The sequence below is a fragment of the Varanus komodoensis genome, unplaced genomic scaffold (assembly GCF_004798865.1).
Source record: "Varanus komodoensis strain SLA01 unplaced genomic scaffold, ASM479886v1 scaffold38, whole genome shotgun sequence".
Classification (NCBI taxonomy): domain Eukaryota; kingdom Metazoa; phylum Chordata; class Lepidosauria; order Squamata; family Varanidae; genus Varanus; species Varanus komodoensis.
Window position 1 is genome coordinate 1461669 of NW_025335909.1, and position 24758 is coordinate 1486426.

Below are 24758 nucleotides of genomic sequence, written 5' to 3' on the forward strand. Positions count from 1 at the left end.
CACACACACACACACACACACACACACACACACACACACAGGGCCCGTGCTTCATTCATTCCCTCCAAGACTCGTGCCCCCCCCCCCCCCCCACTTCTCTACTGAAAAGGCAAAGGAAAATTGAGACGGAGCCTCTGAGGTTTGTAATGTGATCCGGGCAAGTTTACTCTGAAGTCCAGTCCATTGAACTCCATGGGAGTCCACGCAAGCTTGCATTTCAGCCTAATTCCTGGTCCTAGCCATGTAGTTCGGTTCAATTGGGTGAATATCAAAAATGGCTCCCAGAAGAGTGTACAAATACCGGGAATAAGGCAAATCCAAGCATCAGGCTTGCAAATAAGGAGACACAACAGGAAGGGCGGAAAGGATTGGGATTGCAGAGAGAGGGAGGGAATGAGAACCAACTCATCCACCAGTTCTTAATTACAAGGTTCTTGCAGAGAAAGAGGCTGAGCACAGGAGAAGCCAAAAGCTGTGGACCTCCAGATGAGACTCCCTCTCTCCCTCTCGCTCTCAGTTGCCCCAAATCCCATGGAAGGGCTGCTCCAGGCCTACGGAATGGCGCCACTCCCTCCTCTCTCGCCTGCATTTAGATGGTCCCAGCAGTTCCAGGTGCTTGCTTCCCTTCTTCTGGAGCAGAGGGCTCCTGCCAGAGACATTCAAAGCCAGCCCCCCTGGAGTCCCTTCCCAGCAGCCACGCTTAGACTGCAGCCGGAAGACCCCCGGGAATTCTAGCCCTGAAAACAGAGCTTGGAAGTCTCCCGGTTGGGGTTCAGCTTGGGGCTCCCCAGCTTTTGTTGCATCAGGGGTGACATGCAGAACTGCTCTCCTGGGCCATTTCCTTTGGACAGAGGAGAAGGAGCTACTTCGCTGGAAGGGAGAGGGAAGCTGGGAGAGGGGAACCTCACAGCACCCGCCCCCCCCCCCGCAAGTGAGCCGAGCCTGCCATCCAACTATACAGTGGTGATGAGATCCCAGTTTGCCTGCCTTGTGTAATATTCAATTTTATTTTTTTTATACCTTGCTCTGGGGCCTTTGCAATTTGTCGACGATTATCTCTCATTCTGTACTAGGCAATGGAATGTTCCTCTAAGCCATTCTCTTGAGTGAGCTCGGAGAAAGTCGATTTCTTCATTTCTGCACTGCGGGGAGAGGCACCGGGTTGGCAGAGCATCACCCCTCCCCGAAAATTTAATTTTACCTTGGGGAAGGGGCTAGAAGCACTGCAGCCTGAAGGCAGGGACGCCGAATGGCTCCTTAAAAATACGGGCACTTCCACTGACACAGTTTGACAGAACATGCTGGCTTTCAATAGAACTGGTAGCCACAGAAGCTAATCTGACACAATTACCGTGCAATTCTGGGCATGTTTATGTGATGTAAGCTCCATGGACTGGAAATGTGGGGTATTGCTTGTTGGTGTAGCGAGCACCGTCGGCGTGTTTCCTTGGACGTCAGCCCTGCTGAATTCAGTAGGCCTCGATCCGATCCGTTGTTCATGAGCCTTTGCTTTGCATATGGCTGAAAATGCTGGTACATGCATGCAATCGCCTCTGAGCAAGCCCTTATTGGAAGAACAGATTTGTAGCGCACACGGCATCTATTTGGGACCATTTGCCGCGCGGAGAAAAATGCAGCCTGCCCGGGGGTCGGTGCTTCGAGGATTGTAGCCTTAGGGTCTCTCCCTATTAGTCCTATAGGAACTAGACCAGTTGAAATGAATGGGATGTGTCTCATCCATTTCAATGGGACTACTCTAGGTAAAGCCTACTCTGGGTTCTAACTAATGTCTTCATTTCAGTGGGTCTACTCTAGATAGGGCTAAGTATCGCAACAGTATGGATCCTACCCATATTTCTGGTGTAAGCTCCCCTACGCATTGAAGGTTGGACCATGGTTACTCTGTGCTGGGTTGAGATCTGGCATTTTTAGAACAGATCCATTGAGATCAATGGGCCTCCCATTAGAGATGATGAAGTCCTATTCATTTCAATGGGTCTACCTTACGTATGGCTAAGGGCGCAAGTGTAGACAGAAAAAAAAGGTCTACAGGGCCAAGCATCCCTCAGCCAGGACTATTTCTATCTCAACTTGCCTATGTTATGCCTTAAATCTAAATCCAGCCCTGAGTCAGGGTGATCTTCTGATTTCTAAAAGGAGAGGACTGGACCTTGTGTGGTTCTCTTTTGACAGCTGTGTGGTGTCAAGAAAGAGTGGATATATTCTGGTTCTCTACTCCCACTTTTGAATGCCCACCCTCCCCTTCTCCTGCCTTCACTGCCCACCAGATCCAAGCAGGGGCTTGTTTTCACCCCGTGCTTTTGTCCATGGCGTTCAAGATCCAAGACTCCTGGGCTCCAACACAGTGCACACCAAAGACGTAAATATTTAGACAGATCTCCTGCTTCCCAGGACATTTCAGGACTGTTTGCTTGCCAAATGAAACGGGCTATGGAACACCACAGGAAAGTGTATCTTCTCTCTCTCTCTCTCTCTCTCTCTCTCTAACAAGATTTCTGCTCAGCTCCAAGGCAAGTGTATTTTTCATGCACTGAGTCAAATCTGACTTTTAAGTAAACAGTCCGCTGTCCCCGAGTTTGGCCTAATCCTTGAACTAATTCCTAATCCCAGAATCAATGTGGGCGTGGAGGAGACGGAAGGTGGGGATTCCGGCCTCTTCCTCCTCATGTGTTGGACTGCAGTCCAGAGCACATTCCTCTTCCACTCCGTTTTATCCTCATACCTTAACCCTGTGAGGTAGGCTAGAATAAGGTGACCATTTGGCCCAGCTTCACCTGTTGGGCTTCATGGATGAGCAGAAACTGGTATGGGCACCCCCGGAGTCATGGTCCCAGGTTACGCTTGTAACCGCCGTCCCACTGACAGCTGAAGCCCAAAGCATGACCTTTCCTGGGTTGGGGAAAGCTGCCCTTGCAGCAGCTCTCTGAGTGATTGGTGGCAGAGCTGCAGAATTTCTGGCTCCCCATTGTTTTTGCAAAGCACCCCCTTCTCTAAATGGTATTGCAGAAAAGGGAAAAAAAAGTTTCACGTATCCAGGTGTGGATGGATGGATGGATGGAAGGATAGATGGATGGATATTTCACAAACGAGGACTATGAGCTCCTCTCGGAAGAAATCCCTGGACACAGAATTCTTGGAATGTAAAAGCGTATGTCTGCATTCTGCATGGAGCTGCAGGTTTTGCTAAAATAAAATTAAAATTAAAAAACCTAGATCTCCCAAAGTGGCTCACTTCTCAAGCTTGAAGTCTGCCCACCCTGGGACATACAGTGAGCTGGAAGGAAACCCCATGGTTGAATTTATCCATGAAAAAGAGCTGTTGTGTTTAAATGGGTATGTGGCAGTTTTAGAACTCATGATGGCACAAAGGCCCATAAATGGTAGGTTTTGATCTCTGTTTTTATTATTTCAAATGTTAATACCGAGATTTGTTTAAAACAGGGTTCATTGCATCTGTACCCTGCCTCTCTCTCTCTCTCTGTCTCTCTGTGTTGAACAGCGCCCTAGATATCTTTGCAATGAATTATCTCAGTGGGGTTTACTTCTGCACATGCATGCATAGGATTGCCCTGTATAGGATTACACTCCACAGCTGCAATTCTGTACATGCTTACCCAGAAGTACATTCCATTGATTGCATTGGACCTCACCTCTCATTGGAAGTGCTGCAATTATACCAGCCTTTCCATCATTCCCAAACAACAGTACATCACTTTTGCTGAGCACCTGGCTGGGAAAGGTTACAGTATAAAATGCACTGGAGATTTCTCAGTGCAGTGCAACAAGGATTATACGTGCCTTAAAACAACCACCCTGAGTTAGAAATAGACCTCGCTGTAGCCACTAAAAAATTTTATTACCCCTTTTGGGTTCCACTTGTCTCCTTCTGGCTGACAAAATAGTACAAAACTGTCCTCTCAGATAATTTTCTCTGCAAAATCTATTTTACATGAAATAGTGTTTCCCCACTGCTCCCTTCTGCCATTTTGGCAAGAAAGCAGAACATTTCTTAATTTGGATGAATTGTGATAATGAGGCATGACCCATTTTTCTTGTGCTCAAGAAAGGAAGAATACAAAACTGATCTTCCCATGCACATCTGCCATCTGCAGTTTTTTTTAAAGAAATAAATTTTAATAACACGCATACACTCTCCTGCCACACACCCATTTAGTCTGTTGGAAGATTTTAAAGCCGGTTAAGGGCACCATCTTAGGCCTGTTGAGAACGTCCAGCATTCCCCAACCAAAATGGCTGCCTGAGGAATCCTGGGAGTTCCAGGACCTTTTTCTGTCAAACCAAACATAGGATGTTGTCTCCTACCTTGGGTCATAACCAATGTTGGGTAGTAGATAAAATGCTGAATTGGGAGACCTAGTTCTAGTCAGGGGCAATTTTAGGTTGCTCAAAGATCCATGGCTGAAGCCAGAAGGACAAAATAAAAAGGAAGAAAGCTCAAATGTGCGTATGTTAATTTATAGATGTGCCAAAGTCTCTCTCTGCATGTGTGTTTAAAGGGCTCTGTTTCCTCTACTTGTGAAAAAGGAAGAGGAGGGGGATGTAGGCAGGTTAAAGGAAGGTGTTTGCTCTCAGAACATAACCTCAAGCAGAAAGATTCAAGCAGGTGTCCTGCAACGGCAAAGGGTTGTACTTGATGGCCTTCATGGCCCCTTCCAACTCTACTATTCTACGATTCTAGGAAAGGGAGAGAAATAGCCAGGAAGGCAAAAAGCCAGCTAACCCTAACTGAGAGAATGACTGTCCAGATAAGTGGGGAGCCCTGGCCTTTCATTTCAGCAAGCGCCCCTGGACCATGATGGCCGTTCAGAGGTGTGGGGCTCCAGAGGAAAGGTGTGGGGCTGCAGCCCTAGTTTGCCTCTTCCTAACATGCCCACCATTTCCAGTCCCTACCCAGCTATGAGGCACACAGGGAGAATCTGGGCCACTCCCTGACACTCTGCCTAACCTACCTCACAGGGTTGTTGTGAGGATAAAAGGGAGGAGGAGGAAGATTGGGCTCCTTAGAGCGAAAAGAGGGCATAGATGTAACCAAGCAACTTAGCCGGCTCCTTGACTGACGGTTGTGTGAACCCCACTGCCCAAACCCACCATGGCTTATTACTCAGAAACCTCCCACAAAGAGAACCCACGGCTGGTTCACAGGCTCAGGAACGGTGGGTTGTCCAGCATGGATTGTTATCTCAAAGGGGTGAGAAAACACAAGAATCCACATTTAACAGCAACCTCTGGCTCGAGCACAACACAAGCTCACTCAGCCCTTGCATGGGACTGTCCGAACCCAGTCTGGTCTGCCTACCAGGTCCGTGGGGCTGCCCCAAGGGTCCCACAGAGGTGAGGCAGCTCTCTCCGCCTTGCTTTCAAGCAGCACCATGCCAGTGGGCACGTGAATTAACCAGAAGCAGCATGTGGTAAGCAATCAGCCTCCATGTAGAGCTTGCCATCCGTTCCCTAGTATGGTGGCCGGGGTGCAATGCTATGCACATCTGGACAGAATAAAGTCCCACAGCCCCGAGCACGCCCCAGCTGATGCCTAAGCAGGCCTGCAATCATGCCCTTGGTGAGCTATTGCATTTACATTCCACGTGTCCACCAAAAAATATGAAACTTTCACCCTCGGAACGTGCCTGCGAGGTGGGGGGCAGTCAGCCAAGCTCACCCAGTGACCAGATGGAAGAGGAGCCGGTTTGACTCTCTGATCAGAGCTTGAGTCTGATCGCTGCACCATGAGAGGATGTAGTTGCAATATTTCTGCCTGGCAGCAAAGGAGGAAGCACTCTTCGGAAGTATCAATATTTTACTGTATGGAATACAGGAAAGGGGAACAAGGCAGCCGTGATAATAGTAAATGGGTGGATTTTTGCTGCTTCTGCTGATTGCAGTTCTTGAACATGAGCTCCCCTTATTCTAATGGTTTTATTATTTCCAAATGCACTGGTTTTGTTGCATTTTTTGGTCATGCACAGGTACTTTTTCGCAAGCTGCTTCAGAGTCTCATTTCCCCCAGGAAAAGTTGGATCCGAGACAAAACTATCTTGGAGTCTTCAACGTGCATGATGGTTAACCCAATCCCGGTTTTTTCTTCTTCTCCACCTAGATACGCGTTTCACAGTTCTTCTTGGCTGGTGGCTGGCAAAGCGGACCCTGCAACACCCGGGAGAGTTCATTATCACCCCGATTCCCCAGCCAGGGGAGCACAGTGGATGAAACAGATTGTCTCCTTTGACAAACTGAAGCTAACTAACAATTTGCTGGATGACAACGGACATGTAAGTGTTCCAGATGAGGATGGGTTGCATCTTCAGGGGTGGCCATGGCATTCGGGTAGCTGGGAACAGCACGGTTCTAGCTGAAAAGAAGCAAGAAGTCCGAAGTGTGTTTGTTTATTTCGATGCCACCTTTCCTTCCCTCAGAAGCGGTGCACAAAGTGCCTAACAAAATCCAGTTTCTTAACTGAAACGTAGCATTTAACGAAAAGGACATGCAAAGCAGCAAAAACTGGAGTTACCAAAGTTGTCTGAGGCTCATTCTGACTTGAGTTTTCATTGGATTGGGAGTTTTGGGTTGTTCTTTTTATATGAAAACCTGGACATATTTGCATGAGTATTTTTCAAATGTGTGCATCAGCTGTGCCTAGCTTTGGTCCTTCTGCATTCATCTCCAGTTAACTAAAGCACGTATGTGTGCATTTTTCAAAGGTATGCATTTTCCAATGTGCAGGGACTTTTGAATGCATCTGTTTTGATTCCTAATTCACAGTGAGAGCTGGGAAGTGTACAGACTTCAGTCACAGAGTGTATGCAAGCCCATGATGCAAACTGGACTGTTTTAGGGTGGTCTAACGTGCCATGCGAATCCCAGGATCCCTAGTGATTTTAATTAGTAGGCTTGGCCTTGTGAAATTTAAATCCTAGGAATTCTAAATGTGGAAATATGCATATCAATTGCATATCAGCATATACAAATTTTATGCAAAGCTTGTCTCCAGGGTTGGGTCCCTGTCTTTTGGGTCACTCCCTAGAATTGAACAGCAGCAACCAATTAAAAATACTTTCAGCAACAAACCAATTTAGATGCCAAATACCTACTTGAATAAAATTGGCAGAATTTAGATTTGGGGATAGATGTACAGGGCACCCCAAGATCAGTGACTCTTAAAAATCCAATGACATTTAATGCTTATGATTTCTATAGTTTGTTCTTTCCAATCTATACTTTCAGTTTTCCTTTGTAGTTGATTGTGAATATGACTTTTGGAGAAGTATGCCAGGTTTTAAGAAAATGACAAATGGTTTGAATTAATAATGCTTTCATTGGAATGCACCAACATGGCCTGGACTTCATCTCCCTCACCCAGTAAATACAATGATCAGACACCAGAATTTCCTCTAGAGCCCATTTCACAGATGAAGAACTGAGCCAGTGAGAGGTTAACTTGTACAAGACCTTCCAGTTGCTTCCATCTGAGCAGGAAATCAGAACTCATCAGAATTAACTAAGCAGGAAGACAGAATTAACTGAGCAAATATCATCAATATTATTTCGGTGGGAGAGTTAATTGCTCTATCATTAATGTTGTAGCAGCTTTAAAGTGGATACTCTGATGGGATTGAATTAATGGCATCTGTCAAAATATATCTGAAATGTAAGGTACAGGAGAACACACACCTTCCAAGTAATCTCCAACAGATGGATAACTGGCACAGACTTAAAAAGGTTGAAGCATGCTGGGAATTGCAGTCCTTTTCCTAGCTAAACACGCATAGGGTTGTGCCTTAAAGTTTTTATTAATATTGGGATTTATTATTATTAAAAAACAAACAAACACAGAATGTATTGTGAAAAAAACAAACAACAAAACCCAAACCAAACCAAACCAGACACATTTTAGGTCCACTGTGTTGAATCTACCAATTATTCAGTGCTTTCCCTGCTTTGGTTCCTCTCTTTTCCCATTCTGAAAGGTTGCTCCGCCATGCTGAAGGCTTAAGCACACTGGTATTTTTGGCATTTCTGCTTTGTCAGGCCTGCACCTCCTGCCCCCAGCCCCAGGCCTCCCTGGAGAGCTACCCCAGAGATGAAATCAGTCCTCGGGCTACAAGATGCTCCTGATGGAGGGAAGCAAGTCAAAGCTTTGTTTCCTTTCCCTGTGGATGGAGTTTTGCTGGGAAATAATAGCCCTTTTCTCACCAGGGGGCTGCTTCACTGGGGGAACGATGCTGTGGCGTTCCCCCAGCCTGCCCTTGGACCTCAGAACTGGGACATGGAGCTCTCCCCTCCGTCCCTGAGAGCACGGAAAGACCGTGCTGGCTGCCCTCTGACGTCTGAGGCTGGGAAGGTGGTGTGCTGGCGGGGTGAGGAGGAGAGCGGACTGAGGTGGAAAGCTTGTGAGGTATCCTGAAGCCTGTCCAGCCTCCCCAACTCTCGTAGATCGCATCCTGATGCTAATGGACACGAGCCTCTGAATTTGGTACTCGCACTTGAATGTAGAGCTGCCCCTTCAGACCATCCAAGTTGTTTCACTCCCGTTCCACCTTCTCAAGGCCCTCTGTGGTCCAGATCTGTCATCACGGACAGAAAAGCAGCTCCCGATGCCCACTGCATCGCCAACACCCCCCCGTCCCCAGACCGCTCCGTCCGGGGTGCTGCGTCGCCCATCCCCTGGGTGGCTCTCCAGGCTTCTCCTCTCTCGGCGGTGCTGCCTCACTATAGAAGAATGAATCAGTTATGTCCTCTCCCTTGCTCGTTTTATCATTCAGATCATTTTGAACTCCATGCACAGATACCAGCCTCGATTCCACGTGGTGTACGTGGACCCGCGGAAGGACAGCGAGAAGTATGCGGAAGAGAACTTCAAGACCTTCGTCTTCGAGGAGACCCGCTTCACGGCAGTTACGGCCTATCAGAACCATCGGGTGAGTGTCTGGAATCCATTAATGAGACACAGCCCTTCTCGTACTTCATTTATCAACAACCGAGCACGTGCGTGTCCCCGTCCTGCACTTCCAGCCGCATGATGGATGGCGCGCCGGAAAAGAGATGGCAGCGCGGGGAGAGCTTGTTCAGAGCGGTCAGTCAGGAGGTGCCAGTCCCCCGCCCCAATGCTCCAAACAAAACAATGATCTGTAACGCATTTAAAGGTGATTCGTCCCCCCTTTTAAATCAGTTCAGATGTGATGAGCCTCGGTGGAGAGGGGAGGGCGACTGGGTTTGGACGCAACTAAAACGGTTTGCAGGTTCCAGCTTTACCGAGTCGTATGGAACTGAATTACCTTCTTGCCTAGTTTGGGCTCAGATCTCATTCCTTCATCTTCTCCACTCCTGCTGTGCCGCCTTGCCCCAAGCTGCCACCCCAAGAGGCAAACCTCAAAAGCCACTGGATAAAAATATATGGTGTATTGGCACCTATACTTTCCTTTCCTATCATGCCCGAATGCATTCTGAATATCATGCTTTTGTTTGGAGGCAGGCAGCAAAAACAGTTCAGAGACTGTAGTCCTGGTTCAAGCTTCCAGAAAAAGCGAACATGTTGAGATTATAAACAGCGCTGCTTGGCAGTTGCCAGTTTGCAAGATTGACCCGACACGCCGAAGTTTTGGCTCCAGCCTGTCGGCTGGCTCTGAATTTAGTTGCGTGGTGTGCCCATGCCTCTTTAAATGTTCATGCGTACCGCGTCACTTAAATTGAAAAGTGGTAAGCTAACCTGGTGGCATGTGGGAACGCTCCAGCTCATTCTGCTAGATGGGGCCCTTGGCGCTGCCCCAACAGCCCTTCCATGCTGGTGCCGCTGGCATTAGCCTTCAGCCAACGCACCGAGACTCACAACGGTCACAAAATCTGCCCCAAAATGGCTTTCAGCATTGGTGCCACATACTACATTTCTAACATATCCACATTTTTATCATTCGATTTATTATTATAAGATTATTAATAATCTTATAATATACCTATTATATTAAATTATATATTAGACTTCAAAAAGTTTCTGCACTTTTTTTGGTGCAATTTATAAGTTTCGCAGCCATCTTCACCACAGCGTGACAACTCTTACACTAAACCGCAAGGGCAGCCAGCTTGCCAGATGGACTCGTCGTCTGACACTCTCAGGCACGACCAGTTAATGCTCCTCCCGCCCTCTGTTTCCAATGAAAATATAAAAGTGCAGAAGACCCCTTGTCTTATATGGCAATCTTATTATTGTTTATAGATTAATAATAATAGATTTATATCCCAACTTTTTGCTTCTTGGAAGGAATCCAAGGCAGCCTATATGGTCTTCCTCTCTCCTTTATTCTCACAACAACCCTGTGGGGTGGGCTAGGCTGAGAGTCAGTGACTGGCCCAAAGTCCCCCAGCGAACTTCATGGCCAAATGGGGACTGGAACCCGGATCTTTCAGCTCCCGATCCAGCACTCCCCACTGCACCGCACCGAGTCTGCGCATTCAGCCCAGGTCTGATCTGCTTCTTCATGGTGTTCCAACAAGTACATCATTCAGTAATGCTAAAGACTCTGTAGGAACTGTCTACTTTCACCACCACAAGCCCAGAATAAAAACTCCTAGAGAGAAGGCAGCACGATAAGACCTAATGTTCTACAGTGTAGGTGTTTCTAAGAAAGAGAGTCAAATATATTTCAGCTGGGTCTCACATTACAGTTTTAGGTTGAAGGTGGTTTTTTGATCTCAAAAATTACCACTTCTAGGCCCTGTGCTATTATGTCTGCTGATTTAAGGTGCAAATAGCTTCTTTTTTTTTAAACAGCACCTATAGGCCTCTTGCAAAAGTAATGCAGGCAAAACGTACATTTTCCTGATCCCGTGGAAAGGGGGCAGTTGTACTTTTGATGCAAATCTTGTTCAAGTGGGTATCCCTAGGCTGTGATGGTGAAAGTCCAGCCCTCAACCTGGCTGCAAAGCAAGAGCAGGTAACTCGGTAGAAATGAAGCAGTCTTTCTCTTGAGCTCAAGCCAAACGAATGGCAAAAAGGCCTCATCTAGAATATTCTGGCTGTTAAAGGATATATGCTTATACATATGTTTCCAGTATGTGGAATGTCTTCTCGGTATTCTGATGGCTTTGAATGGGAAAATATGGCAACTTTGGTTGAGTGTATTTAAGTAGAATTGCACCTTGCAGCAGCGACAGTTTTAATAAGACCAGCCACTAAGAACCCAAACCTGAAGGCCAGTTATGACATAGTACCCATCATGCTTACCTGGAAGTTGTTTCCATGTCTTGCAGACTATGGGACTTCCCACTGAGTGAGTTTTTCTAGGGCAGAGGTGGGAAGTTTGCAGTTTTCTGGATATGTTTTGACTGCAACTCCCGTGATCCTTGAGCAGTGTCAATGCTGGCTTGGGCTGATAGGAATTGGGGTATAATAACAGAGAGAGAGCCAAAGGGTCCCCAGCCCTTTTCTAGGGCTCTGCGTTTCTAAGTCCCATTGATCGGCCAGTCTTTGTTAAAGAAATACAAATGCGCAAACTTGAGAGAGAAATGGATAGAGCTGTCTGTCACATCACCCATTCCTAATCAGCTGAATGGAGTATGTCTTCCATGATCACAATCAGTTGTTTTGACTAAAGATTCCCATGATCATACTTTCAAAAACTGCTTATTCTGCTGAATTAAATTAGACAAGTCTGAAGAGCAATTAGTTTCTGAGCTCACTAAGTACTACCAAGAGAACGTTTTACATGTGGAACCGCCTACGGAAATACCATTCCTTGGGATAACAAATCTATCCCTTCTGCTTTCTCCCACATTTATTGTTTAAATTATTTCAAAATCTCAAGTTCTTTCCATTTGGTAAATGATGAAACTGGCAATTTTTGATGAATTCTTATCAAAAATGAAACAAGATTCTGACCCATCTGCACCAGCTAAATTCAGTAGGTACAGATATTCTCAGCATGGAAAGAACCAAATTGAACCTGCTTGCTTGCTTGCTTGCTTGCTTGCTTGCTTATTTATTTATTTATTTATTAAAACATTTTTATGCCGCCCCATTCGCCGAAGCCTCGGGGCGGCTTATCATGTAGTTGTTAAAGATGAGGATCATAACAAAGAGGTAGCAATCCAAATTCAACCCAATAAAGATGATTGGTCCACCAGGATTTTGAACACAAGTTTTTACACATTTCTGGAAGCCCAGATGAATCTGTCGATTTAATCTCCCCACATCTGGATTTTTCAAAACTCAGGTTCTTTCCAGCCTGTTTATGAAGAAAGTTTTGAATTGTGTTCAATTCTGCTCAAAAAAGAGCAATTTTTTCACTAACCCCTAGTGAGAACTACCAGACAATTCTCTGCCCCTTTGGAGTACTGTAATTCCCAGGGCCCTTTGTGGTGAGGGAAGCCATGACAGATGAACAAGGTCAATTGTAAATTGTAGTATATAGACCAGCTCATAGTTTGAGCTCCTCAATCCGGTTACGAGAGAAGGATTAATTAGACTGACTGAAAGATTCATCTGCATGGCTTTCTATTCCAGCCGTCTCTTTCTGCATGGCTGACAATCCCACCAGCTGAATAATTTGTGTTCTGCTTTTGAGTCTCGGTGCAAGTTCAGTAGACTGTCTAGGAAACTGTCCTACAGCCGTTCATCTGCTATACCCGTTGCTTAGTTTCAGAAGGAATTTGATCACCCTGGGAGGCCTTGCTGTATCATTCCTCCAAAGGAAGCTGGCAAGAGTTCTGTGTTCTTCCATCTTCCTTTCCCTTTCTCATTCATTCATTTTTTAAAAACTCCTACAAACATTTCCTGAAGGTCAGTGAGGCAGCAGGACATTTGTAAAGTTGAGCCTCTGGCACTGTCTGAGGAACGGCAGGCAACACACCCTCAAGACAATTCACAAAAACTGGTCAGACAGAAAATCTGTTCTTACTTGGGGTTGGCCTTCTTCCCCTCGGGATTTCGCATTAAATATCAGTTTGGAGAACTCCAAATCAGGTTTCTCCAGACTAGCTGTGCTGGAACCGGATAGCATGAAATGTGAGTTGCATTTCTGAACGGTGCCACTTCTGTGTGTGTCTCTCTCTATGTGTGAGTGTGCTGAAAGAGAAAGAAATACTTTAAAGCTTGCTTCCTTTTCAAAATAAAATTGGATGCGTTCTATACACTCAGTTGCCTTGAGCCTGAAAGTGTTGTTTTGCTTAAGTGCCAGTTGGCTGAGGAGAGAGTTTAAACAGAATTGTGGACACATCTTGAACCAGGGAATGCCTTGGAAAAGGGTTACCCCTTTCCAACAATAAATTAAAGAGAAAGTCAAGATCCACCAGTCTCCCTCTCAGTTATGCTGTTGGTACATGCTGTCAAGTCATCTTCAATTTATGGCGACTCCACGAATGGAACCCCTCCAAAATGTTCTGCTCTGACAGCCCTTCTCTGCTCTTGAAATTCAAGGCTGTGGCTTCCTTTATGGAATGGATCCATCTCATACTGGATCTTTTTCTTCCTCTGCCTTCAACTTTCCCCAGCTTGGGTGTCTTCTCCAGTGAGTGCATGGTGTGTTTGTAGTCTTCCTTCCTTGTAGACAGTGATTTCGCTGCCGAAAAATCACGATGCGTTAAGCCATCTCAGGATGGTTGGTCATGGTATTTTGAAGGAAGTGTGTGAAGGGTAGGGCAGTGCCTCGTCACAAAAAGTGGGGCCACGCAGTTGTCAACCACAATCAGGTTCCTCCTCTTGCTAGAATGTCCATCGGTGGAGCACCACCGAGAAATTAAGCCCCTGCATTAGCACATAGACGGCACTCTTAATGCAGGTGTGCCTGTGTTCAGCACCCCTGAACCTGGTGGACTACCGCTGATGAAGCATTTTTTATTTTTATTTATTTATTTTATTAAAACATTTATATGCCTCCCCATTCGCCAAAGCCTCGGGGCGGCTTACAACATAATAAAAATTACAATAATAACAATATAAAATAGAAACTAACAATATAAAATAAATAATAATATAAAAGAAGTCGCTCTGGCCAGATAAATAAGCAAATACTGTTAACAATTAAAATGACGCTTAAATAAAAAGGTCTTCGCCTGGCGCCGAAAAACAAACAACGACGGCGCCAGGCGGACCTCTCTGGGGAGCGCATTCCATAGATTGGGCGCCACCGCAGAGAAGGCCCTCCTCCAAGTACTCACCCTCCTAATTTCCTTCACGGAGGGTTCCCGGAGAAGGGCCTCTCCCGCCGATCTCAGGGGGCGGCCGGGCATATATGGACGTAAGCATAGAGAGGGCTGCTCTCTAGTACCTGCAGGTAAAACCCACTGAGCTCCATGGGCCTTGATCCTGAGTAGAAATGCACAGGAGCACTGAATCCGTAAACGGTGGGTTGGGGCCAGGATCTGCTTTGCACAGGGGGGAAGGCTTCCATGAGAAGGGCTCTGCTTTGCAGACGTCTCTCCCTGCACCCCGATCCTTGGGATCCGCCACCCGCTCCACACTGTGCCCCGATCCTCACAGACTCCTGCCTGCCTTTGAAGCATCTGCAGTGGGCTGGAGGGGCTGCCGTGGGAGGGGAGAGCTGGGGAGGTCAGTCTGCTGGAGCACAGCTGGTGCGACCCAAGTCCGGAGGCAGACCCTCCAAGGCAGCCCTTCTCCCACAGTTTCCCTGCATCGCCGGGAAGGTGCAGGGAGGATTTGGAGAAAAGCATGCTGTTCCGCAGACAGCCGAGCCAGAAAAACGTCGACCGTGGACTTCCGTGGCTGCGCATTGTTTCACTCGAAATATAAATAGAAGTAACTAAGCCTAATGGGAAGGTGAGGGAGAATTCACCGTCGCTCGCTGGGCAGCGTCTGAAAATAACCTTCCTGCGAGGCGGATGCTTGTGCCTTTAAGAGGCTCCTAGGCCCTGTCCCGGAATGGCATTCCTCTGATGGCTCGGGACAGCTGCTGGTGCTTTCTGCTTTCTATCACTTTGACCTCTAAGGCTGGAACTGTCACTGAGGGGGCTTAAAGTTTGTTTTTCAACCCATTCCGGAAACTCACAATCACATACTTTATCCGTGGATTTGCTTAAATATAGAAGGCGGCAGGGGCTGGGGGTGGGGGGCAGCGGGGGCATGGGGGGAGAATGCCCTGCCTTTTCTTCCTGGTGAATGAGCCACTTTGTGGCAATGTGATTGTGTGTGTGTGTGTGTGTGCGCGCGCGTGTGCGCACGCGCGCTTGTGGGGGCATATAAAGGGACATCCTCTTAGAGACCCTGCAAAGCTGGGGTGTGGGGTGCTATTGCCCCAGTGCCTCGAATTAGCTGAGACAGAAGGCAGTTTTGCACGGGGCAGTGAGGGAAACTGTGCTTGCGTTGCAAGCCAGACTGGGAGGAAGCACCGTCTGTGGGAGCGGCATGGGCCACAAAGGGGGCTCGGCGTGCTGCCGCTTTGGGATGGAGGCCAGATCAGCCCCATGGCAGCGTTTTAAGGAGACACAATGAAATTCCCCCACAGAGGGATGTGGAAAGGAGTGTCTAACCCCCACTGCCTTGCCCCCGGGTACCCCATTTCGCATCTTCTACGCAGTCCTCACAGGGATGCTTTGGGGTTACCTGCTCAGGCAAGAGTGGGAGACTAAGCTCTCAGACCAGCTTAATACAGAAACTCCTCGTTTTGACCACTGCCTTTGATGCAGAACATTTTATATCGACATCCTTTAGTAGCGTTTTTTAGGTTCACCTCTCTGGGCTTTATTTTACCCTTTTATTTAAGTTCCAGTCTCGTTCACCAAGGCCATAGTAGGACGTCTTCTGTAGTCCATAGCAGGAACCCTTGAGGAATTCTGCCTTTGTTGAACAAAGCTCTTCCATGGTTCCTGGGTGAACACGTTTCTGAATATAGCAATGCAGTCAACGTGCATTTTTAAAAGTGCCTGTTTTGAGAGGCATTTAAAAGCATTCAAATGATTTTTTTTTTTTAATGGCAGGCTAGAGCAAGAGCAGGATGGGCAGATGTATAGCTGCACTCGGGGTCAAACGATACAGGCTCGAAGAAGAGGGACTGGGCCATCCCGAACTGGAGTTCTGTTGTAGCTTTTCATGCACAAGCTCTGCAGATTTTCACGGAAAAGGTCCCAGAAAGCAGGCTGGGAATGAAGGACAGGTGCTTGTCAGGGCAGTCCCCATAGCCTTGCCCCATAGAGATTTCAAGAAATTTGGACAGCTGTGTCGATCCAGTCAACAAACCCCTCCTAGCAGTTTTTGTGTCCACCAGGAGAAATACTTTCTCAAAGCGAATGGGTTTTAATTGCCCATCCCGGACAAAGCCGCTCCAAAATTCTTGCATTAAGAAGAAGGGATGTACATGGTCGGTGGGAAAATTCATTCCCCACTTCCCCAGCTGCTGTGGGTATTATAGCTAAGTGCCGATGGAACAGGAAATTCTGAATGGGCTAGCAGTTGATGCTAATAAAGTTCCTACAAGCTCTTTCTCCACTGGAGTAAATAATACTGATAAAATGGTCTGAGTCCATATGAGAGAGGAGATATGCTTGCTGGATCAATTATTCGGCATGCCATGAAAAATGTGGATATCAGCTAAAACAGGGCGATGTGTTTTCGAGGGCCCAACATGCTGTCAGGGTTGGCAAGACATTGGTGCCCCCCAGTGACTAATCGCCTCCCAAATCTTTCTTCACAGATAACGCAGCTAAAGATCGCCAGCAACCCTTTCGCTAAAGGATTCCGGGACTGCGACCCAGAAGACTGGTAAGAGCCTTGCCTGGTCATTCGTTCTCTTCCTCTGCCAAGACTCTGGCTCCTTGTTGACTTGGCTTGAAACTGAGCGAGCCTGAGCACCACTCTTGGTGGGCATCCCAAGGTCATCATGACCTGGATACTGAAGAAGATGGGACCTTGAAGACTTGGTGATGGGAATTTGAGAAACTCAGGGAGAGGCAGAAGGCCACTGGCCACAGGTTCCCCAGCCAAAAAGCAGAAATGTTTTGGAAGAAGGGTGGGGGGTTGAATGTTGAATCAAGCAGTCAATAGAACATGTATGATAAATTGATAGACGGCTTTGTTAATCCAGTTGCGCAGCCCTATTGGGCATGGCCGAGCACAGCTGCTGGGCCCTTCAGAACTGCAGCAAAGCCACAGTTACAGGAGCGAAGGGCTAACCTTTCCATCCACCCTTTTCATCTTCCAAACTGTGGAGAATGGTCAACTCTGGCTTTTCATTATTTAGAGTCAGGGTGGGCAGAGGGTAGACCTTGAGATCTTTTGGCCCATCAGCATGGCAGTGCTCAGGTAGTTGAAGTCTAAGGCATCTGGAGATCTACCTCCTGATTCAGCGTCCTCTACAGCTTTTAAAAGTATAGTCCTCCAGTCTTAGGATGCAATGCAGTGCAATGCAATGCAATAGAACACCATTCTTCTTTTTTCCATGTTAGGCCCAGGAATCACCGACCTGGGGCCCTGCCTCTCATGAGTGCTTTTGCCAGATCCAGAAATCCGGTGTCTTCCCCAGTGCATCAGAATGGAACTGAAAAAGGTGAGCATTTTCCACCTTCAGGTGAGAAATGCATTTTCTAATGCGCACCCTGGCCACTTCTCCAAGGAAAGAGACATTCCATGGGTGCGGTGCATACCTGGCTTTGTTTCCTTTTGAAAGGAGGTCACTGGAGGGTTTTTTGGCTCATCGGGACTCATATTTTCCCTTTGCAACGAGGCTCACTGGAGACTCGTCCTATTTGCACTTATTTACAACGGAGGTGCAGAGCCTTCACCTAGGAACCCAAACTGGTCCTCCACGTTTCCCTGGATAGCAAACACCTCTTTCCCCCATTAAGTGTTTCACGGTTTTCTGGCTTTTGTGCAATTTTACTCAAAATACCTTTTCCAAGGCTTCGTTGCTGGCAGTGAGAGATTTAAAATAAAATAGGCTGGCCTTCTGTTCCTGCGCTGTTGCCTTCAACCTGACTCCACCTGGAAACTGCCCTCTGTTTGCTGTAATGTGGGAGGGCTTTTAAAATTGGGGACAGCCTGGCATTAAGGATTGCAGCCTGCACACACAACACTTTAAGTGTGTCCTGGCTTTAAGAGGTGTGACGCATAGGAACTGGAAATTAACTGCGATTATCAGGCAAATCCACTAACCAGTCGAGACATAGTGCTTGGATATTTGCCAGCCGGGTTTATAGACTTACATTTAAAAAAAAGTCTTGCTCACAGAGAATCCAAAGCCATGCTCTGGAGACTGGAAGCTGCGTCTTCTTTACTTTGCTCCTGCTGGCAGATCTGGTGGTTCTTCTGGGAATTCACTGTTGATGCAGATGGCTGCAAAGCCATCCCGATCTCCTCTTTGCTGGGATGGAGAGCAGAATAATAGGCTGTTTGTCTCTAGCAATCAGGCAGGACTTATGGGCCATTCCTCAACCCAGGGCCTGGGAAAACAGGTTCCCACAAGTCAGTCTTCTCCGTCGAGCGCACAAAATCCCTCTGCTCGGGAGAAATGAAGCACTGCGATACAGTACTCAGTGCTCAATCCACATGCATCTCCCAGTGCTACTTACCCATGGTGCAAGCAGCATCCACAGAGACGTCTGCTACTGCTGCCTTGAGCAGTGTTCTGGATGAGGACCCAGGAGGCCGACATGCAGTGCAGAGAGTGACTGCAGAGCATGTGTCATGGGGCAGGGGAAAATGTTCCTTGCTTGGTGTGAAGTGCACTTGTTGTTCTCCGAGCTGCTAGATGTTCTCATGGCATTCTGTGGGGTGTGGCTTCCCCAGCCTTTCCGAGTGGAGGAGGTGAGAGGCTGCTGGACAGCAAGACGGGGAATAAGTCCTCCTGAAATGATTGCACTTCTGCACCATGATGCATCCAAGTGAGCTGGATGTAGAATTCCAGCCATCGTCAATCCATGTTTACTAGGAGGGGGTCCTGCAGCAGGCCTTTCAGTTCCAAACCTGTTTTAGGCACTGTGAAGATCTGTGAGAGATGCTTCTCCCACAAAATGGCCTCGGACAGATGGTGAGACACAAGCCAAGAGCACTTGGTGTTTGTCTGTTCCCTCTGTTTGACTTTTCTCAGGATTATGAGCAAAAGCCGGCTCATGCGAGGGCCCTAATCTGTCCTTTTGAGGTTCCCCAGATAACCACATCCTCCCCACCCAAGATCATTTGGTAGCCTCCTGGCTTTGGCATGGTCCCGCACCCCTTCACTTGAAAGGTTGGAATGTTCCTCTTACGGCTTAATTATTGGCAGTATGATCTTTAAACAAAGGTATGGTGGTACTCTTGTATATTAGCTCCACTCATGTTGCCTTTGCCCATCTTTGGAAGGTGGCCACCAAGACCTTCTCCCAGATGGGATCCAGCCCTTGGGCTGAAGGGGATCCAGCACCCTTAAAGACTGACACAGTCATGATAGCATGAGCTCTTGCCAACTCAAGTCCACTTCATGCCATGCAGGATAAAATATATAGATAATGAACATTTTTGTGCTGTTTGCAGAACATCTTGACGGAAGTCTCAATTTTCCCATTACCTCTCTTGCCCAGTTTCCCACCATCCGGAAAGGTGGTAAAGCGTTAATTTTTACAATGTTTACTAGCCTCTATCCTTACTGTAATGATGACATTCATATCCCAAAGCACATACCCCTGAATTTTAAAACCTTCAAACTGACCAGAACATCCAACATACACTTAAGTTAATCCAATAATCTAATGAGAAGTTTGCTTCAGTTCTTCATTTAACTGCCAGATGTGTTTGCTTCCAGTTAACAAAGTTAATGGCAACTATTATCCAGTTTTCTTCTCCCTGTTCTCAGTGTTCTGACAAGTAGAATGCTTTGCATACTCGTCTTTTCTTAAAGAGAAGGGGAAAATGTCAATCACGCCCTTTCAAGCCACATCAACAAAAACACAATATTCGGTAGTTGCATTTAACCTCCTGCAAAACTCCATTAGGAATCTGTCAGTGATTCCCTTTCCATTACGCAGAGTAAACAGTTGCACAGAGATACGTGGGGGCCCTTTCCCCCAGCACACTCCAGGCCGATTAAAATAAAGAGAAGTCTCTATTTGTTTAGCGTTATACAATTGCAAAAATTTCAAGCGTGTGCAAACTTGTCATTCAACTCAGCTCTATTTATCACAGTCAGAATGTCTTGTCCCAGGAGCACGGTTTTCTGCCGAACACAACGTTAAACACTTTGTTGGAAAAAAAAGAAAAGAAAGAAAAAAGAGCTGCTATTCCTGGCATTCCTCTCCTCGTCTCTGTTAGCATAAGATCGAAGCAACAAAACGACTCTCCTTTTGTTGCGTTCCTGTTGAAAAAATATGCTGGCATTGAACTGAGCAGTCTCGATAGGGGTGTGCGTGTGTGAGTCTGCTGAGAGTTATTTCAAAGCTTCACCATGAGCTAAGAAAGAGCTCAGCGTCCCCTGCATCGGTCCCCTTCATTCCCCTTTACCTGCATTTCTTCATTCAGAATCCCCACCTCAACAAAGCAGGGTAAGATGAGAATGATAATATTTGCTGAGGGTTAAATTAAAGAGCAATGCGTTCCCACCCTTCGTAGTTTTCCAGGGCGGATTGTTGTCTTCCGAACGGCCTGGAATGCTGTGAGTGAATGGCGTGCGAGGGCACTCGGGCCTCTCTCCGCCTGCCCCCAGAAAGGGCAGTGGGGTGGCTGCCGGGCAAACGGAGGCTCCAAGCTGATCCATCTGGAGCACATCCCCAGAACACGGGCTGCGCGACTTCAGGGGCAGAGACCCTGTTGAGTCCCCAGATGGCCACACCCCCTTCCCCCCAGTCGCCAGTGATGGGGTGGCTCCCAAGCCTAGATGTAGCCTTTCCCCACCCCAAAAGGTCCAAATATCTCTCCTAAGGCTTAGCAAGCAGAGCTTCGAGCAACAAGGTGCCCTGGGGCTCCGCCCCCTTTGGCTTGAGGCTGGGTCTCCACCGGGTTGCAGCCCCAGAAATGGAACTTGGCCCCCAGCTGAAAGCACCCCGCACCTCTGCTCTGACGTTGCACCCGTGGGCGTCGCGTCCTGTGTTCTTGGGGTGAGCTCTTCCACAGCTCAAGCAGAGTCCCCCAGATGAGCTCCTTGCAGGCTTCCTCCTCTTCCCCACGGCATGGCTCAGCCGCCTCGTGCTCTGGCCCGAGCTGTGGGGTACAGGTGGCAGCGGCTGATCCCCCGCCTCCTCGCTCCCTGGCCCTCTGCCTGTCAGTCAAGCAGGGGTCGCCGCGATGAGGAAGCAGCCGCTGGGGACCGGGCTGGGGAGGAGGTCAACTCGCAGCTGCCCATGGGGGGAGGTACCTTGCTGAAGGACCCGTGGAAGCAGAGCGCCAGCACAGGTGAAGCACGCTGGCCCCATGGGGGCTCAGACCAAAGCACAGCATGGGTCCCTCCTGTGTTCTCACTGGGGGTGGGGGGTGGCTCTTTCCCAAGCGCTGGAGCCCTGGGGAAGCCGAGCTCCTGGATGGTCACGCCCTCCTCCTCCTTTGGCCTGTGTTGCAGAAGCAGTGGAGAGCCGCCGGGAGTACGAGCGGGAAGCAGCCAGTGGGACGCCGCTCCACGCCGATCCTGCTCACCAGCAGCTCATGTCGAGGGTGCTGAGCCCCGCGCTGCCCGTGCCCGGCGGAGGGGGCCTGGTTCCGCTCTCCAGTCCCGCCGGAAGCCGGCCGAGCCCCCCACATCACGAACTGCGGCTGGAGCCCTCTGCTTCGGAGCCCCTCCACCACCACCCCTATAAGCACCCAGTCTCGGCCTACGACCATTATCTGGGAGCAAAGAGCCGACCGGCGCCTTATCCTTTGCCCAGCATCCGGGGACACAGCTATCACCACCACCACCACCACATGAATCCAGCGGCGGCGGCAGCCGCTGCTGCGGCTGCTGCCGCGGCTAACATGTATTCCTCCGCAGGAGCTCCCAGTAGCTATGACTATGGACCAAGATAACCACCCCCAGGACAAGGTCCTTAAACAAAGACTGGCTTTCTGCATGGTTTGAAATTGCTCAGTAGCAACCCTTTTGGAGAGCGCTATTTGTCGAAAGAACTCACCCGCCCCGCCCACCCCCCCCCCCCCCCCGGTATTTGCGAGGGGGCCCTTCCTCTCCCACTCACGGTGTGTCCTTCCATGCACCCTCCAAGCCGCCGTTCCGGATGGGATCACCTTCTGAGGATAAAGGATCGGCCTGCTTGCTTGGGCAGACCGAAGCCCCGCAGGGCTGATGGATGGATGGATGGATGGATGGAGTCCGGGGCTTCCCCTGGAGGGTTCTGCACCGCCTGCCGCCATCTTGGAAGGGTGCCCTGCTCTTCTCGTCAGTCTTCCCCAGCCCCCCAGCCCAGAGACTGGCAGCTGCACTTTTTCTTTGCTTTATGAACGAAGCCATACGTCGCGATGTTCTCCCGCTGCCGTCGTCACCATAGCCTTATAGCGTGTGTGCAGTTCTCTGCCTGTTCCAAGTGTTTGATCAGTCCTCTTTGTAGCACTGCCATGAAACACAAGGACCCAAGCAGTCCAGCTGAGTTCTGCCTAAAGCCCACTGGTGCACCAGCCTGGGTGGGGTGGGGCGGGGCTGGGACTGGCGCCAAAGGGAGGCATGGTGGGGTTCTTGCCAAGGGATCCCACCTCAGCAGGGGCCTACCAGCAAGCGCATCCGAGAGTTGCTGTTCCTTTCCACCCTTCGAGGAACACCCGTTTGCTTGTCTGCTTGAGCCAGGCAACGGTGGTGAGGAGGAGCTGAAGATGCTGTGGCCTCCCTGCTCCTGGGCTCTCCACCTACCGAGCAAGCAAATGGAAGCAGTCACTGGGAGGAGCAGCATTAGCGTCTGGTGGGAATGACGGTGAGGAGGAGGTCAGCCCCGTGAGGGAGGAAGCCCAGGGCAGGTGTCTTGCCAAGGGCCCCCTGAAACTGGGAGCCAGCCCTGGCAGGCTCTGGTGCAGTGGCAGAGTGGCTTGCGTGCGTGTTCCCAGGTCTGTGGCCAGGTGGAAGAGGCCAGGTGAACGGCCTGTGGTGGCGGCTCTGGAGGGGCGGAGCCAATGGGAGCAGGCCTGCTCTCCCCAGCCTGGTGCCTTCTAGGGTTTTGGACAGCAACCTCCGCCAACCTGGCCAATGGCCGGGAATGCTAGGAGCTGTCATTTCAAACACCGGGAAGTTGGGGGAGGCCGAGGCAGATCGGGCGGGGGGCAGGTGGACGAAGAGGGTAACCAGTAGAAGGCCACTTTGCATTTTATGGACGGCCCCATAGCTCAATCGTTGGGCACAGGCTGTGCGTGGAGAAGGTCCCAGGTTGGGTCGGGGTGGCCAGTGGTGGGACAGACCCCAGGCCAAGACCTTGGGGAGGTGCTACACATTGGAGTCTCCAGAGCTGGGCTCTGACCTTACAGAAGGTGGCCTCCCAGGTGTTTTCCTAACATTAGCAAAGGTATTGCTGTGCACTAGATCCATGCAACTCACGTGGAGGCTCAGCATCAGCAACACCTGCAAACTGAAGAGCTCATGGGCGCCACTCTTAGCACAAGCAGCCTCCCTTTCTCGCCTGCCACACTGTCCCTCGCATTCAAAGGTGCTGGTTTTTGTGCAAGCCACTTTCAGTGGTGGTTTGTGGAGCAAGAATAGTCACTCCCCCCAGGAAGGAAGCCAAGCAGCAACAGCACAAGCCCGATCATCCGTCCGACCATGGGAGGGCCCCGTGGCTGGGTGCAGAACAGGTACATGGCATGCAGAAGGTCCCAGATTCAGTTCCCAACTAAAAAGGTTGCAGGTGATGGAAAAGACCCATCTGAGTCCCAGAGGCAGCAGTCACATTAATACTTAGCCTCCCAACCAACCAGTTTTTCTGCTGCTGACAAATTAAGAGAGTTGGTTCTCTTACAGAAGACCCACCAGAAGCCACACTGAGCTATGCAAAAGGTGCTGTGGTGAGGAAGACTCTCCGAAGTGCGAGTATTTGTCTAATTTAGCACTCTCTTGCAGAGGTGAGAAGGGCATTACTAGTTTGTACTCATCCATGCACAGTGAGGCTGAATAAAATTGAAGGTGGGGCGTGGCTCTGTTAGGGGCTGAACCTGTCCCATCATCCCCTGCCAGGCATCCACTCAAGCCTTGACTGATGGCTCAGCCATACTGGATAGAGCTTGAAACGGCACCTTTCCCCCAGCAGCTTCCATTAAAGCTCTGTGCTACTTTAGAGAACCTTCCAAGGAACAGTGATGACCCAAAACATTTCGATGTTTGACCTGGAACCCAAATATTCTCCCCGAGAATATTCTTAATGGTGTTTTTTAAAATTCTTGTGCACTGTCACCCCTCTGACACCCGTTTCTGCCTTCATCTGTCCTCCTCTGTGCACACTCCCGACAAGACAAAAAGGCAGCGCTTCCTGGTGGATGTTTTGCAACCAGAAGGTCCCAAATTCAATCCGTGCTGTACCTTTTGTGAAGTAGGAGCACTGAACCCCTGGCCTGCCTGCGGACCCAATCCAGCCCTCTTCTGTTACTGAGATGGCCCCGCCCCTTCTCCTGGCCCCACCCACTTTCACCCCACACTTTGAGCATCTGCAGATTTCCTGGCTTTGTGCAGGTTTTTCTCCATTCCAAAAGGTTGAAATCCTTGTCCTAAAGTTCAGCTACTGGCAGCAAGGACTTTGAGCTGGAACATCCTGGTAGTTTCATTACCACTTAGAATAGGACTCCTTCAAGCGTCTCTGGAATGTGGCCTGTGGGCTAGAGGAGGTTCAGTGCCCCTAATTTAAAATGATCCAGT

The 24758-nt window shown here is 49.0% G+C and overlaps 1 protein-coding gene across 1 annotated transcript in view; it reads left to right on the forward strand.

Moving 5' to 3' along the window:
* The window catches only part of TBX1 (T-box transcription factor 1), a 32910-nt gene extending 10967 nt beyond the window's left edge, over positions 1-21943 (forward strand). The window contains exons 4-8 of the mRNA XM_044440938.1: positions 6137-6308; positions 8799-8954; positions 16674-16741; positions 17425-17525; positions 21501-21943. Of these exons, the coding sequence (XP_044296873.1) occupies positions 6137-6308; positions 8799-8954; positions 16674-16741; positions 17425-17525; positions 21501-21943 (940 nt within the window). The remainder of the gene's footprint in view (positions 1-6136; positions 6309-8798; positions 8955-16673; positions 16742-17424; positions 17526-21500) is intronic.
* Positions 21944-24758: the final 2815 nt, after the last annotated feature.